At 39.6% G+C, this 15626-nt stretch overlaps 1 protein-coding gene across 1 annotated transcript in view; it reads left to right on the top strand.

Moving 5' to 3' along the window:
* The window catches only part of GLDC (glycine decarboxylase), a 91471-nt gene that overhangs the window by 10257 nt on the left and 65588 nt on the right, over positions 1 to 15626 (top strand). Inside the window, exon 3 of the mRNA XM_072728399.1 lies at positions 7497 to 7632. Coding sequence (XP_072584500.1) covers positions 7497 to 7632 — 136 coding nt within the window. The remainder of the gene's footprint in view (positions 1 to 7496; positions 7633 to 15626) is intronic.

The following is a 15626-nucleotide window of genomic DNA, read 5'->3' on the forward strand; positions in this document are numbered from 1 at the left end:
CGGGAGGCCAATGTGGGGTCTCCAGGATTGCACCCTGGGCCAAAGGCAGGCGCCAAACCGCTATGCCACCCAGGGATCCCTTATCTTAAATTATAATGAATTTTATCTAGCTTTTAAAAATATTCAGTGCTATCAATGAAATCAATCATTGTATCATACATATAGTGTTACTTCTAAGGAGTACAAAGGCACACAGAACCATTTGCCCTACACAGTAAATGTGCCAGCCTACTCACATTTGTTAGCAATGAGTTAAAAGGTACTATCATCAAATCTACTTTTACAGCTTCCTCCATCTGCTTCCCTTTTTCATTTACTGAGAAGCTTCTATTGGAGATAAGATACTGTTTCAGGCACTGAAGTAAGAGTCAAGAGTAAAGGAAGATAAAGATGATTCTTGACTATAGGTTATAACTAATAGGGAAATAGATATTGAATAGCAATAAGGCCTGTAAGTAGGATGAATGCTTTGGCTGAGGTTGAGGCATGAGAAGAGGCATGGAAGTGTAGAAATACATGGTTATTTCAGTGATATGACCATGTGTGTAGAACATCAGTCTGCAGAAAGGCACATCAAACAAGATATGGAGGGCTCAGGGCCATAAGGGGTTTGTTTTTCTCTGTAGTGAGAAGACACTAACAGTTTTTTTAAAAAAAGATTTTATTTATTCGTGAGAGACACACAGAGCAGGCTCTATATGCAGGGAGCTCGATGTGGGACTTGATCCCAGAACTCCAGGGTCATGCCCTGAGCCTAAGGCAGATACTCAACCAATGAGCCCCCCAGGCATCCCGAAACTAACAGTTATTACAGAGGGAAATGACATGATTGTCCTTTGCAGAGTGCCTCTGTGATCAGAGGCAAGGAGACCAGCTGGAGATTATTGGAGAGTTTAGAGGTGAGATGTTAAATGTTCATTATTAGTTCAGGTCCACCCGGAAGTACTCATCAGGATGATATAGATAGGCAAGAAACTTACTGAGAGTGGGAACAGGAGAAGGCATGGGGAGTCTTTAGATTACAATGGAGGTCTTACCCTGGTGGAAAGGGAGAAAGAGAAGGAGAGGAATGGCTAGGAAAATCTTAGACTGTGAGCACAAATCTAAAGTTTTGGTCAGTTCAAATGGGAGCCTTTGAGCCAAAGTTAGCCAGGAAGGGTCCCACATCTTGCAAGGATGGGTCTGCATATTAGTCCTCTTGCTGTTCATAGTAATTGGCTGGGAGCAGCCTCTGGAGATTATGGTTTTAGTAAAAAATGCTGATTCATCCAGAGGGGCAGCAAGTTAGCTGTCAGTTTCTAGGCTGAGTGTCTCAAGGTAATGGTAATATCATTAGCAGAGTGAACAGGAAGGAGCAGAGGGTCCTGGAAGGAGAAATTGTGAGTGTTTGAGTAGAATTGTTTGAGGTGTTCATGGAATACGCATTTGGAAATGTTGAAGCAATAGGGGGAAATAATGAGTCTAGAGCTCAAGAGAAATGAGAGAGTGCCAGATTTAGTAAGTCTTCTGAATGAATTTATAGGAGTGAGATGTCCTAAGGATGGAATATGGGGAGGAAAGCAGAAGTCAGGATGTTGGGAAAGAGAGCATGTAAAAAGAGGCAGAGCTGTCTGAAGTGAAGTGTAGAGGCTAGAGGATAAGTTTTCAAGCAGGGTGTTACGGACTCTACTAGCATATCCTGAACCTTTCTTAGGCTTAAGAGGGAATAAAGTCCACTTGAGGATATAAGGACACTCTGAAGCAAGAAGAGTTGAGAGGTTGCCTGTCTGATCTGAGTGAGAGACAGGAGGTGTGAGATGGCACAGTAGAGAAAAGTAGGTAAGTTCCAGAACAGCTATTGTGAGCATCCAAGTACTGAGAATGTAGTATTTTTACCAAAAAAAAAAAAAAAAAAAAAAGTTTTTACAAAAATGCAGTTTTAGTAAGGATTATCAATGCCTAGATCATTAATATACTGATTGAACAATGAAGAAATAAAATTTCTAAAATTCTGAAATTACTGCATTAATTAATGCATCTGTTATTTCACAGAACTTGTGTAATAGCTGAGTTTTCATTTATAAATGTTTCTCTGGGGATCCCTGGGTGGTGCAGCGGTTTGGCGCCTGCCTTTGGCCCAGGGCGCGATCCTGGAGACCCGGGATCGAATCCCACGTCGGGCTCCCGGTGCATGGAGCCTGCTTCTCCCTCTGCCTGTGTCTCTGCCTCTCTCTCTCTCTCTCTGTGTGACTTCATAAATAAAACTAAAATAAATAAATAAATAAATAAATAAATAAATAAATAAATAAATAAATAAATAAAAATTAAAAAAAAATAAATGTTTCTCTGAAGCCCATACTTTTAGGGATGCAGTTGAACTAAATGTGAGAACAGTTTGTACATTGCTTTGTTATCATGAGATTCTGTGATGGGTGATTATTGTGACTATTGAGCTAGCCGTATGTGGGAGTTGAGGTGAGTTTTCATCCTAACACCTTGATTCACTTGTATTTTCTGAGCGCCTACTATGTGCCTAGCAACTTGCTATGCCCCTGCTCACAAAGAGATTATAATTTAATGGATGTGATTCTGGGTTGGATTTAATACTTTCTCCCTATGCCTATTCCAATCTAAAAAATTATCTCTTTGCTGCAATCATGTTAAATTGAGTTGGACTTGTAGAACATATCCTTCCCTTCTTGTTTTTGCTCTGCTGGCTCTAACAATGTCCCCACGGGGCAGAAAGAGGAAAAACATACTCCAGGACTTCCACCCTGATTCTCATTTCAAACTAATCATTTGTCATAATTATATAGGTAAACTGCTCTTCCAGGTAAATATGAATTGCAATATTTCTCTGTACATTTCTTTTAAAAATGTTCATAGATGAAATGAAGAGAGGTGGTAGAGGAGGGCTCCCACAGAAAGTAGTGTGACCCAAGACTAAGGGGAAAATAAGAAACATGATACCTCTTGTCCCCATTTCTCCACTGTGAGATGTTATTCTGGTTTTCTTACAGCTGATATTCAGATCTTGAACCTGTATTTCTTTTGAGTGAACAGGAAGAGCTGTAGGGACTGCTCACTTTTTATGGAGATGAGTGACCAAGGAGCCATCACAAACACAAATTGGACATGTCTCAGCTCTGTTTGGCTTTGGAGGTGCCCGCTGGAGGACTTTAACCCCTGGGGGTAGTGAGGGGCCAGGTGCAATGGGGTGTTAATTAACCGAGCAAGAGGATGGGGAAGACCCTGGCAGGATTCGGGCCAGATTGATCAGAGCCCCAGGGCAGGCCTGCATGGTCCAGTCCCAACCATGTCTTGTCACATAGGATGGGAGCCCCTCTACTAGTCTCAGAGAGATTCCTATTCAAAGAGTTTTCATGTCACTATTCTACACTACACAGAGCTTACAGATTGGTTTACCCTTCTGGAATGAAGAAATTCTATGATTGCAGACTTGTGATTTGTAACAAGGTTACAGGTTGTGAAACTGTCCTTTGTTGGGGGAGGAAATTTGACAAATAAGAGGGAATAGGGCCTATGGGCTGGGTAAGTGGGTTTAAGTCTGGCTGTTACAGGGCAGGGAGAGGGGTGCTGCAAATGATTAGGTGATACTACAGAAAGGCTACACATAAGGATGGAATTTGTATGCAAATTCCAGGTTCCACTCAGAAAAATCAGAAAATTTCCTGACAAATGCTCTATCATTCATGGCCTGTTTATCTTGATTGAGATCCTTAGCCCCACCCCATGGTTTTCGGAGCAGCTTTGAAGTCAAGGAGCTGCAGGTTGGCAAGAAAAATATGCTAAGGCAGCCTCTGTCCTAAACATTCTGGCCCCGGCTTTCCCCTTCAGCCTCTGGCAGAAAAAGAGCTTTCTGGACGAATTCAAATATGATTGTGTTGGTTTTCAGTCCTGATGATTTCCTTGGAGATATTTATGAGAATATTGCCAAGTACACGAAGGGCAGGAAGTGGGAGGGAGGCTCTGACATTAGTTGAGTGGCTCTTCTACGCTGGGTGCTCCTGGACTTCCAGAAAATGCTCGGTGGACCTTTGGACACCGTGGGGACTGACGGGTGCCTGCACTCATATATTTCACAAGGAGGATTTTGCTCTGCATATGACATTTTAATTTAATTGGAGGGAGAAGCAGGCTCCCCAATACAGAAGCAAGCCCAACGCGGGGCTCAATCCCAGGACAATCCCAGGTCTGTGGGATCATGACCTGCACCAAAGGCAGACATTAACTCGCTGAGCCACCCAGGAGCCCCTATTCTTTTTTAAAAATATAAATGGCAGAGGGGATCCCTGGATGGCTCAGCGGTTTGGCGCCTGCCTTTGGCCCAGGGTGCGATCCTGGAGACCCGGGATGGAGTCCCACGTCGGGCTCCCAGTGCATGGAGCCTGCTTCTCTCTCTGCCTGTGTCTCTGCCTCTCTCTCTCCGTGTCTCTCATGAATAAACAAATAAAATCTTAATAAAAAAAAAATTAAACCCTGGCCTAGGTTGCATTGACTATTTAATAGCTAAATTGGCTTATTCCTGTTACAAGTATTTATTTGGTGTAGTGGTTGGTACAAAGCCCTGATTTTAGGTGCTGGTGACAAGGGAGTTGCTAACGGAAAGTCTCTGATGTGGAATTAGGTAGGGAGAAAGTGTTCATTCTGAATTCTGCGAAGAGGAAGAGCGTGAGATCCACCTGTGAATTCTTAGGTAGGGTGCTGAGGCCACTGAACTCTGTTTTTGGTACATTAGAACCAGGGCATTCATTATGCAATGCTCAGAGGCGGAGGAATAAACAAGGTCAGAAGCAGGCATTTACTCTGTAAGAAAAGAACTTATTGCTTGATAGAATTCCTGAAGGAACTGCTTGAGGACTTCTGTGGCTGGGGGTGCACAATAATGCACAGTGTCTGACTGGCTGCCCTGTGAGGCTGTAGACAAGCATTTGGAGAATGACACGTTGTCTCCAAGTGTTTCTTCATGGGCACTCCCTTTCTTTTTCTGTCTCATTTCTGCCCTGGTTAGTTTCAGGGCCATTCATGGTAAAGAAGACAGTTACTGGAATTGGGCCTCTTTACAGGAGGAAGCTGTTTTTGTCAGGTTGGAAGAGTGTAAGGAATGTGCAGAGCTGTGGGATTTGCTCAGGAGGAAATGGGAAGCATTTCAGAAACATGGCCAAGAACCTACCTTACTCCTGATGACTCAGGAGTATCCATTAGCTTGGTGTACAGAGGACTGCTCATTTAACTCACTTTGTTCCCAAAAGAAGGTAAATAAGAAAAGGTCAAGCTTGAGAATCAAGGCTTGTTTGTCCTATTTCTGTCATAAATGGTATTCTCATATATGTTGTTTTATGTCCAAATTTCCCTTATTTTATAAGGACACCACTGAATTAGGACTTGCCCTAATATAGCATGAGTTCATCCTAACTTGATCTGATCATTTAAACCCTATTTCCAAATAAGATCACATTCACAGGTCCTGGGGGTTAGGACTTCAACATATTTTTTTTTAGAGGACACAATTCAATTCACAACACTCCTTTGTCTGTCTCCTCCTGGACTAATATACTAGCTTCTTACCATACCTCCCTGTTTCCAGGATCTCCCTTCTGACCTAGTGACAGTATCAATAGAATTACCTTTCTACAATGTAGAAAAGATCGTATTATTCAGTGCTCTATTATTTCTAAAGCTTGAACTCTTAATTTGACAGATAAGCCCTTCACAGACCATTCTCATTTGGGAGCTAGACCTTTAGTCCTCATGACATGCTGCGGAACAGGGGTCTGTCTCTTTTGCACCCGATCTTAACTGAAGCTGGCCTTGCTGATCATGTGCCTGCCTGGTACTGCGAGTCAATCCCAACTCCCAGTGGGCTTCTCAATCACCCTATCCTGAGAAGACTTTGGGAAGAGATTGGATTTCTTGCATTATTGCTTCTAAGGATGGTGTACTTGCATATCTCAGATATTGGTTTATTGAGCTTCCACTTATATTTCCTAAACTTTCAACGGAAGGAGGTAAGATCATCATAAGGCAGTTGGATTATATTTACTCATGCTTCTGATACGAACAAAACTATCTTCTCTTTCCTTAACCTGGTCTGGCAAAATGACCCATCTCTTGTGAATTTATTTCTTGTGAAAGTACGCAGAGTGGGAGGGTGGGACAGAGGATAAGTGTTTACACTGAGTATAAAGAAGAGTTAATGAGAGTAATACTCACATAGAATGCAGTAGGGTTAAAACAAAGTAAAGCATCCTCTTAGCCAGTTTGCCATTTTAGAGACTGCTGTATATAGATTTTTCTCTGATATAATAGCAATAAAATCAGACAATTCTAACATTTAAGTGACCAAGTCCCTGAGAAGATCTTAAAGGATCCAGACATTTGTCCAAGCTGTTAAATTTTTAGCAGCATGATATATCTATATGCCGAGGCATAGAGAATGAACCATGCATAGTCATTTATATCAGAAACTATCTTTCAGCATATGTGCTATACCTGTAGCAGGTCTGTACCTGGCCCAGTGGGGGAAGTATAGAATCTGGAGTTAGACAGACTAGGTTGTAACCATTCAATTTAAAGCTATGTAGCCTTAAGCAAGTGATCCTGTTCATGTCTCATTCCTAAGCTGCATGAAAAGCATTTGGTACAATTCCGGGCAAAGAGTAATGCTCAAATATCAGATTTGGTTGTTATTATATGAATGACCCCAAGTAGGTCTCATCTGTGTCTAAGAACTTTTATGATTCCTTCTTAATTATCAGAGTGTCCTAATGGGAATGCTGGTTAACACTGCATCATTTATAACAACTGATACTTTACACTGTTGAGTGAATGGCTTTTTATAAGTAGCCCTTTCAGTGACACAAAGGAAGAATGCATACATTCTTTGAAGAAGCATCAATTAGAAGAGATTTAGAGGAAAATATAGGTCATGTGTTTAAGACTTACACCAGTATTGGTATAAGGCAATTTAGAAGGGAAAACAATAGAAAGGCAGAATTTTTTTTCTTAAGATTTTACTTATTTATTCGAGAGAGAGAGAGAGAGAGAGAGAGAGAGAGAGTGCAAGAGGAGGAGCAGAGTGAGAGGGATGAGCAAACTCCGCTGAGTGCAGAGTCCTACATAGGGCTCAGTCGCACAACAATGAGATCAACACCTGAGCTGAAATCAAGAGTCAGATGCTCAGCCAAGAGAAGCAGAATTTTTATTCGTAAATACCACTGAAATGTAAAGGGAACAGAAGAAACTCAGAATGAGGCAAGTATTAAAATTGGGCATTTGTAACAAAGCCAAAAAAAGAAGAGCCAAAAAAAATTGAGGAACCAAACTTGAGGGGTAATTGAATGCTGTTTTGGGATTTTTGAGAGTTGCTGGGGGATTCATTATATTTTCCATATAGCTGTTTTCAAATATATTCAAACAAAACAGTGATCTTAAACTCTAATTAGAGCTCTCTTTTAAGATTGTTTTCTGTCTGTAATATTTCTCTTTCTTATCAGGTGAAAATGAAATCCTTACAACACTACATGCCATTTCCAGCAAAAACCAGATCTGGAGATCATATATGGGCATGGGCTATTATAACTGCTTTGTGCCGCAGACGATCTTGAGGAACTTACTGGAGAATGCAGGATGGTAATGTATTACTCAATTGAAAGCAGGAGTACTTTGTTTTGATTTGCATGATTCTCCCATTTTCCTACACCCTCTTCCCCCTTGGAGTGTCAGAACTTCTATATTGACAGGTATACTCCTGTGTTGTCTCTAACCTCCAGGAACCTACCTGGCTTTCTCTGGCTTGGGAAATTTCCTTATTCAGATGTAGAGGAAATGTAAAATTTCTTCCCACTTAAATTTCCATAAACAATTTTAGAGCTCTAAAATGTGGATACTGGTAATCTCGTCCTTTATTCTGTCTTTGTAAGCATATTGAGCAAAATGTTAACTTGTAGGTGGGCATATTCAAGGCTTTATTCTTTGGAGACCCTGGAGTTTTAAGGCTCTTTCTTTTCTTTTCTTTCTTTCTTCTCTCTTTCTCTTGACTATGTCTGAGCTTGGTCAGTGAGTCGTGAGTCATAATCTTGGTCCACTGTCTTCTCAGGATTTTAGGAGTATCCTTTACCTGGATCTCTCCACCCCCTACCCCATATTCTGGGTACATGACCAACTGAAAAAGCAGATGTAGGATCGGGTAAATGGAGATTAAAACATCAGCTTTATTACTTAGCACTTTGTAGAAAGAAAATATACGTATTCTGTGAACAGTCTCTTCTAGAAACGGTAAAAGAAGGGGCTAAGCTGCACATACTCAGTTGCTTCTTCTGTTCTCACCTCACCAATCAGGAAACTCATTCCTAGTCTTCTAGGTGTGTGTGTTCTCATCTCTGCCCACTCTGGCTGCTACCATTTGCACAACCTTGAAAGTGTTTCTCTAGTACTTAAGGAAAACCCCCAGGTGCACTTCATGCTGTTTTGCTATTTTCCATTGCAGCTGGCTGTATGATAGAATAAAACAGAGGTTCACCTCTTAATACTAAACAAGAAAAGACATTGGATATTTTTGACAGGGAGAGGTCATAGCTCCAAAGGTGCCTGAGAGCAGACCAGGCCATCTGCTCCTTTTGCCCACTGGGAAATATTGTCTGGTTATAGAGGATGAAAGATGGGGACTCCTGGACCTTTCTTTTTTCTTGTTTTTGGATCAGTGACATTATATACACCAACATCTTTAAAATGAAACTTTATTTCAGTTGATGACTTAGTCTCAAAAGGAATGTGTACACTTATTTCTAGCATAGAAATGGAATGGGGAGGCAATGATAATTCCTAGATGACTCTTTTTTCAGTTAGTTGGTGTAAGAAACAACTTTTTTTTTCTTTTAGCTATGCAGGAATGGATAACAAATATGCAGATGCAATTTATTTGGTCTGTAAGTACAGTATAGGTGTCTTTGAGTTTTACAAAATATCAAATATAAATAACCTGAAACTGTAACAGTACACAGAAATTGAGGGCTTACACAGATATGCCAGGCAGTATAAGCTGAAAAATTGAGTAAATTAACATTGTTTTATGTTAATATACACAGTGTCAGTTAATTTATTTATCTAAGATTTTATTTATTTGGGATGCTTGGGTGGCTTAGAGGTTAAGTGCCTGCCTTTGGCTCAGGGCGTGATCCTGGAAACCCAGGATCAAGTCCCATATTGGGCTCCCTGTGTGGAGCCTGCTTCTCCCGCTGCCTATGTCTCAGCCTTTCTCTCTCTCTCTCTCTCTCTCTCTCTCTGTGTGTCTCTCATGAATACATAAATAAAATCTTAACTTATTTATTTTAGAGATTGGCAGCGTGAGTGGGGGAGGGGCAGAGACAGACCAGGAGAGAGTGTATCAAGCCAACTCTGCTGAGCAGAGAGCCCCACATGAGGCTCCATCCCAGGACCTTGAGATCATGACCTAAGCCAAAATTAAGAGTTGGACGCTCAATCGACTGAGCCATCCAGGCACCCCAGTGCCAGTTAACATTTAAAAACAAGTTTTGGGGAGGCCTGGGTGGCTCAGCAGTTTAGTGCCTGCCTTCAGCCCAGGGCATGATCCTGGAAACCCAGGATCGAGTCCCACATCGGGCTCCCTGCATAGAGTCTACTTCTCCCTCTGCCTGTGTCTCTGCCTCTCTCTCTCTCTCTGTGTCTCATGAATAAGTATATAAAATCTTTAAAAATAATAATAATATAATAAAATAAAAACAAGTCTTAATGCATACCACTTGATATAAGAAGTAACTTTAAAAAAAAAGAAGTAACTTTGATTTCTAGTACAACCAATATTATGTGAGGACAGAATAAGCAATTGCCTCTGTAATTCAAAGGTAGTTATAGCAAGATTTAAGATCCTTTCATGTTAGCATATATAAAAAAATCAACTTTAGTAAAGGGGAGGTAGGCTTATCTATGGGAAGTCATAAATTGCCCCCCACAAGCTTTTGAGATGCCCAAGTACATCATCCACAGTAATAAATCTTAAAGAGATGCCAGTTTGCATCTTTTGTAAAATATTTTATTTAATAAATTTTGTTAGATTTAATTTGAATTCTCAGTGATGAGAATTCTTATTTTCATATAATTGCTTTATAAGAAGCTCTCCAGTTGCCATCCTAAGACAGGCTATTGAGACATCTATTAGTCCATTTTTTTACCTTAAAAACAGAAATATGTAAAGTACTTGAAAGAACTCTAAAGCTGCCCAAACTATTTACTATTTTGTTCTAATTAACACCTGAAGATAGGGCCCTCTCAGCCTCTGTAGGACGGTAGGAGCCTTACTTCTATGAGTACTAGTTACGAGCACTAGTTAGCAAATGCAGATGAGTTTCATACTCCTTCCTGATTTGTGTAATGTTTCATTTCCCTGAGTCCACTGAGCTCCTGCTCACCCCACCCTCTCCCTGCTTGCTCATTCTCTCCTTAAAACATCTAGCCACCTCTAATATACACGCATACACACATATACACACCCTAATATGCAGACTCAACTAATAATACAAACTTTTTGACAATTTGGGCATTTTTAAAAGTAAACCCGATACCTCACTTAATCTTTGCACAAAGTATTCTTAGTACCAGGAATAAACCGCTGTGGCAACTAATAACATGTGAGCTTATATTCACTTACTCTCACACCACCGATAAAGCATAATTGGTATTCTGTGTTTTTGAGTCTCTGAGGAGTGGAAGTTGTGTTTGGCTGTCAATACAGCCTGTAGTTTGGCTTTCAAGTCCAGACCTGTAGTTCTGAGGCTAGGGCAGAGGTTAACCTGGATGGATGGGAAGCACAGCACCTTTGCATCTTTTTCTGCTTTTGAATAAATGCAAAGTATTCCTGGTTAACCAGAGTGCTTTGTCCTCGATGACATTGCTCATGTCCCATCATTACAGAATTCAGATCTGTTGGCCTAACCACGCCTGCCTTGCCATTCCTGGCCAGAGCTTTTAGTTTCAATATATTCCATTTCTTCATTAGTAAGAGAACAGGAAAGAACCATCGAAGAACTAGCTTTTGTTTTATTTTTTTTTCCTTTGGTATATGTTCAAATGTATTTGCATTGCTGAGGCTTCTTTTCCACTGTGTTATTGATACAAGTTTGAATGGTTGAGCTCCAAGTTTGATTTCAAAAGCCTGTCTCCTTACAAAATAAGCCTCAAAAGTACATGAATGAGCTGCAGCATTTCAGCTGTCTGAATACTGGCCAGCAGTCTTCACTCTTGGTGGCCATAGAGAATATTCACCATATTGCTTCCTGGCTGTGAGTGGATGTGTTAATTTACTTTAGGAGCTGCCAGTATTTTGGGAGGGAAACAATGTTTTTGCTTTTTGGTTCTGGTTTTTGTGCGCATTTTAAATATTGTTCCTTTCCATTCCCTGAAAGCTGATTTGAACCAGAGGGTACTATTGTACCTCACCAGCTCTGATAGGGAGGGCTGTGCACATGAGGGTGAGATTTCACAGTATCACCCTTCTGAATGGTTTCCATAGAGACGGAACCAACAAATTCCGGTGACGTGAGGTGAAAATAAATAAGACAACATAGCTTCAAAAGAATACAAACATTGGGGCTCTTACAAGAAAATTTACATCAGATCCAGAATTTTATTTTGTGGGGTCCACTGTTACAAATATTTGACTGCTAAATAACATTAGTCACTAATATAAAAAGTCTTATATTTTCTTTGTGGCTATTTCTGTTTTGTGTAACTTTGGCACTGGGATTAAAATGAGAGAATCTCGTGAATGTTTATCCTACTGCACTACCTCTTTCTCTCTCAAACCCACAAAATCAGCCCAAAGTCATAGCAAATAGTGATTATTTTGGAATAAATGTTAATGACATGTTGAATATGTCAAGCATCATGTTTGAGCCAGACAAAATACCTTTTTGGATGTGTAGATGCTTTAAAATATATATTAAAATACATTTAGAAACAGAAATGAATTCAGTTAGTCAGTTGAAATATAGAAAATGTAGGGGTGCCTGGCTGGCTCAGTGGGCATGTGATTCTTGATCTTGATGTTGTGAATTTGAGTCCCATATTGGGTGTAGAGAATATTTAAAAATAAAATCTTTAATTTAAATAAGTAATATAGAAAATGTAGATCACAGACGCATTTTCTTAATCACCACATGTTGCCTAATTGAGGCAACTAAATGCATGTATGACAGCAGGCCCTGTGTTAACATTTTTCTTCTGAAATGAGGGTTTATTAGTGTCCTTGGGCCTCAGACTCACTGGCCTGAGATTTTTAATAGATGTTTGTTAAGACCTTTAATATCTGTTGTTTTAGTTGTGTAGAAAATGTATAGATTATAAAAGAAGTTCACAGGTAAAAGAAGTGGGATCATATATTTATTTTTGCAAGAAAACAGTTATAAAAATCTATCCTTAGTAGGGCTAATTAGGATCAGTCTAAGTTTGGGCTTATGAAAGTGTTGAGCAAGGTGAGAAAGGCTGAGCAAGGGAAGAGAATATTAAATCTCAAATTTATTATCAAAGGAACAGTGTGGTCTCAGGTATGGAGGACTGTGCTTGGGAGGTTAGGGGGTTTTTTCCTGCAGGTAATAGGGTGCCATCTCCATTAAGCAGGGAAGTCAAATACTAAACACATCTGCACCATAGATATTCAGTATGTTCCTATTTTAAGCACAGCACTAACTAGGGCAGTAAGGCAACAAAGAAAAAGCAGTGGACAGGACACTCGGGTGGCTCAGTGTTTTGGCGCCTGCCTTTGGCCCAGGGTGTGATCCTGGAGTCCCAGGATCAAGTCCCATGTTGGGCTCCCTGCATGGACCCTGCTTCTCCCTCTGCCTGTGTCTCTGTCTGTCTCTCTGTCTCCCTCTATCTCTCTCTCATGAATAAATAAAATCAAAAAAAAAAAAAAAAAAGAAAAAGAAAAAGCAGTGGAAATGGGACATTGGAAGGAAGACTAATGGTAATTGATCATTATTTGGGCTCAAAAAACCTCAGTTTCTACCTTGTAAATTGGCAGAATACCTTTTGAGAAGGAATAAGAATATTCAGGAAGAGAAACTAGTTTGTTTGGGGATCTAGGTGGAGGAAGAATAGTAAGTAAAATGATTTAATACCACATAATAATTAAAATTGTGTTGTTGGGCAGCCCGGATGGCGCAGCAGTTTAGCGCCGCCTGCAGCCCAGGGTGTGATCCTGGATACCTGGGATTGAGTCTGTCAGGTTCCCTGCATGGAGCCTGCTTCTCCCTCTGCCTGTGTCTCTGCCTCTGCCTCTCCCTCTCTCTCTCTCTCTCAATAAATAAAATCTTAAAAAAAAGAAATTGTGTTGTTGAACAATATTAAAGTTACTAGAAATTGTCCATGGCATAATGTTAACAAAATCAGGCAAAAAACTTTACATCGAGTATAAGATTATTTTAAATATGAATATGACTGTGATGTAGAAAACAGTAAGTTAATTAGCTCATTTGTGGTAATCATCTAACAAAATATGTACACAAATCATTATATTGTACACTTTTTTAATTTTTTAAGTAGGCTCCATACCCAAAGTGGGGCTTGAACTCACCACCCTGAGACAAGAGTCAGATGCTCTACTGAGTAAGCCACCCAGGTGCCCCTGTACACTTTAAATATATACAGTTTTGTTGATTATCTCAGTAAAGCTGGAGGAAAAAAAGAATTATAAAGTCACAAATCAACAAGGGACAGACAGCACAACAGAAAGATGGGTAGCATACTTGAGTGTGCCTGTCATAAAATAGAAAAAGAAAAAAAATTGGAAAGAAATGCATGGGGGCGCCTGGGTGGCTCATCAGTTAAGCATCTGCTTTGGGCTCAGGTCATGATCTCAGGGTCCTGGGATCCAGCCCCATGTCATGCTCCCTGCACAGCTCCCTCCGCTTCTCCTGCTTGTGTTTTCTTGGTCTGTCAAATAAATAAATATAATCTTTATATATAAAAAAAGAAATACATGTAAATCATAATTGTTATCTCGGAGTTTAGGAAAAATAGGTGATTTTATTTTCTCGACAGTTATGTGTTTTCCAACTTTTTACAATAAACTAGTGTAAGATAATCAGCAAAAATGGCTAAAAATAAGTTCCTGACACAGAAAATGGTTAATAAATGGTAGCTGAGGTCTTTTAAGAATACAATAAAAATAGAAAGTAAAATTACTGTTAATTGTACCACCCAGAGAAAAACTATTTACACTTTGGTTCATTTGTTTTTACAAATTTACAAAAATGGGATCATGGTATTTCACACTATATTTTTAAAAAATATATATCCAGAGCATCTCCATGGCAGGAATTATTCTTTTATACATCATTTTCAATAAATGCAGTATTATGCATGCATAACTTCTATTTAATCATTCTCTTTTCAGTGGACACTTGGTTTTGTTGCTTTTTTTTGTTACTCATTTTTCAATATTCAGTGTTGTGATGAATTCTTTGGAGCACTGCTCTTTCTATTCCTATTGTATATTCTATGTCTAAGGGTATGCTGAATCTTCCCCATTCATTGGATGGGCTAGCTAATAAGCATATGCTGTGTGCATGTGCAAGTTTGTGTGTCTATTTGTAAAATAACGACTGAGTAAAATCAAAGTTTCATGTTAGCCAGGCAATCTAAGCATGTCTTTCTGGTGTCAGGCTATGCTGCATGTGAAAGTCTTATCTGATGTGAGGTGACATTTGCTCCTTGTCTATGCCTTTTGTGTGACCCCATTTCTATTTGGATTCCTTTTCTACTTTGTTTTTAACATGTATTGTGTGCCTCATTCATTCCAGTTCATCACCCACTTAGAATTTGGCAAATTGATTTACAGTTGCTAAGTCAAGCTGTTCAAGGAGTTAACTGAAGCAAAAAGTGTCTGCTGTACACACACACACACACACACACACACACAATTATACATATACAAGTTTTGGGAAAATTATTTCAAAGATTGTACTGCTTAGTAAGGCATGTTCCCCCACCCATTCCCCCTCCAACATATGAAGTATTGATTTCAAACCTTTCAAAAAAAGAAATAAAGGATGGAAATAGCCTGCATATGATTACTAGAGCAAGAGAGAAAGGGATAGGGCTTGAAAAAATGGGGCAGGGGGGGAGAGACACAAAAAGCCGACATCTAATACTTTTCTGGCTTAGAAGAACAAAAACAATAGATAGGAAACAATATCAATCACAAGGGGGAGCATGACCTAATTGGAAACACTTTGATGGTAGATACAGAATGGATTCTTGGTGTAAAGATAAAAGCTGTGTCACAAGTCCTCAGTTACCCTCTATTGTATCACCTTCCTTTTCTTTAAAGTATCACTCTGAAATGATTTTATTTATTGTCTCTTCCCCATAGTACAATATATTCTTGAGATAAGGAACTGTTATTATTCATTTGCTAATGATGTGTCATCAAGCAGAACCTATCCTAGTTCTTGGCACTTAGTAGGCATGTAGTAATATTTGTAGGACAAGTTAATGAAGGAATGAAAAAAAGGATGAAGGCACTAAGTGGGTTAACTCAAATACCTGAAGAAATATTTTTGGCTAATAACTAGAGGATATAAGATTAAAACTCATGTCTATGCTGCCTT

The sequence above is a fragment of the Vulpes vulpes genome, chromosome 12 (genome assembly GCF_048418805.1).
Source record: "Vulpes vulpes isolate BD-2025 chromosome 12, VulVul3, whole genome shotgun sequence".
NCBI lineage: Eukaryota > Metazoa > Chordata > Mammalia > Carnivora > Canidae > Vulpes > Vulpes vulpes.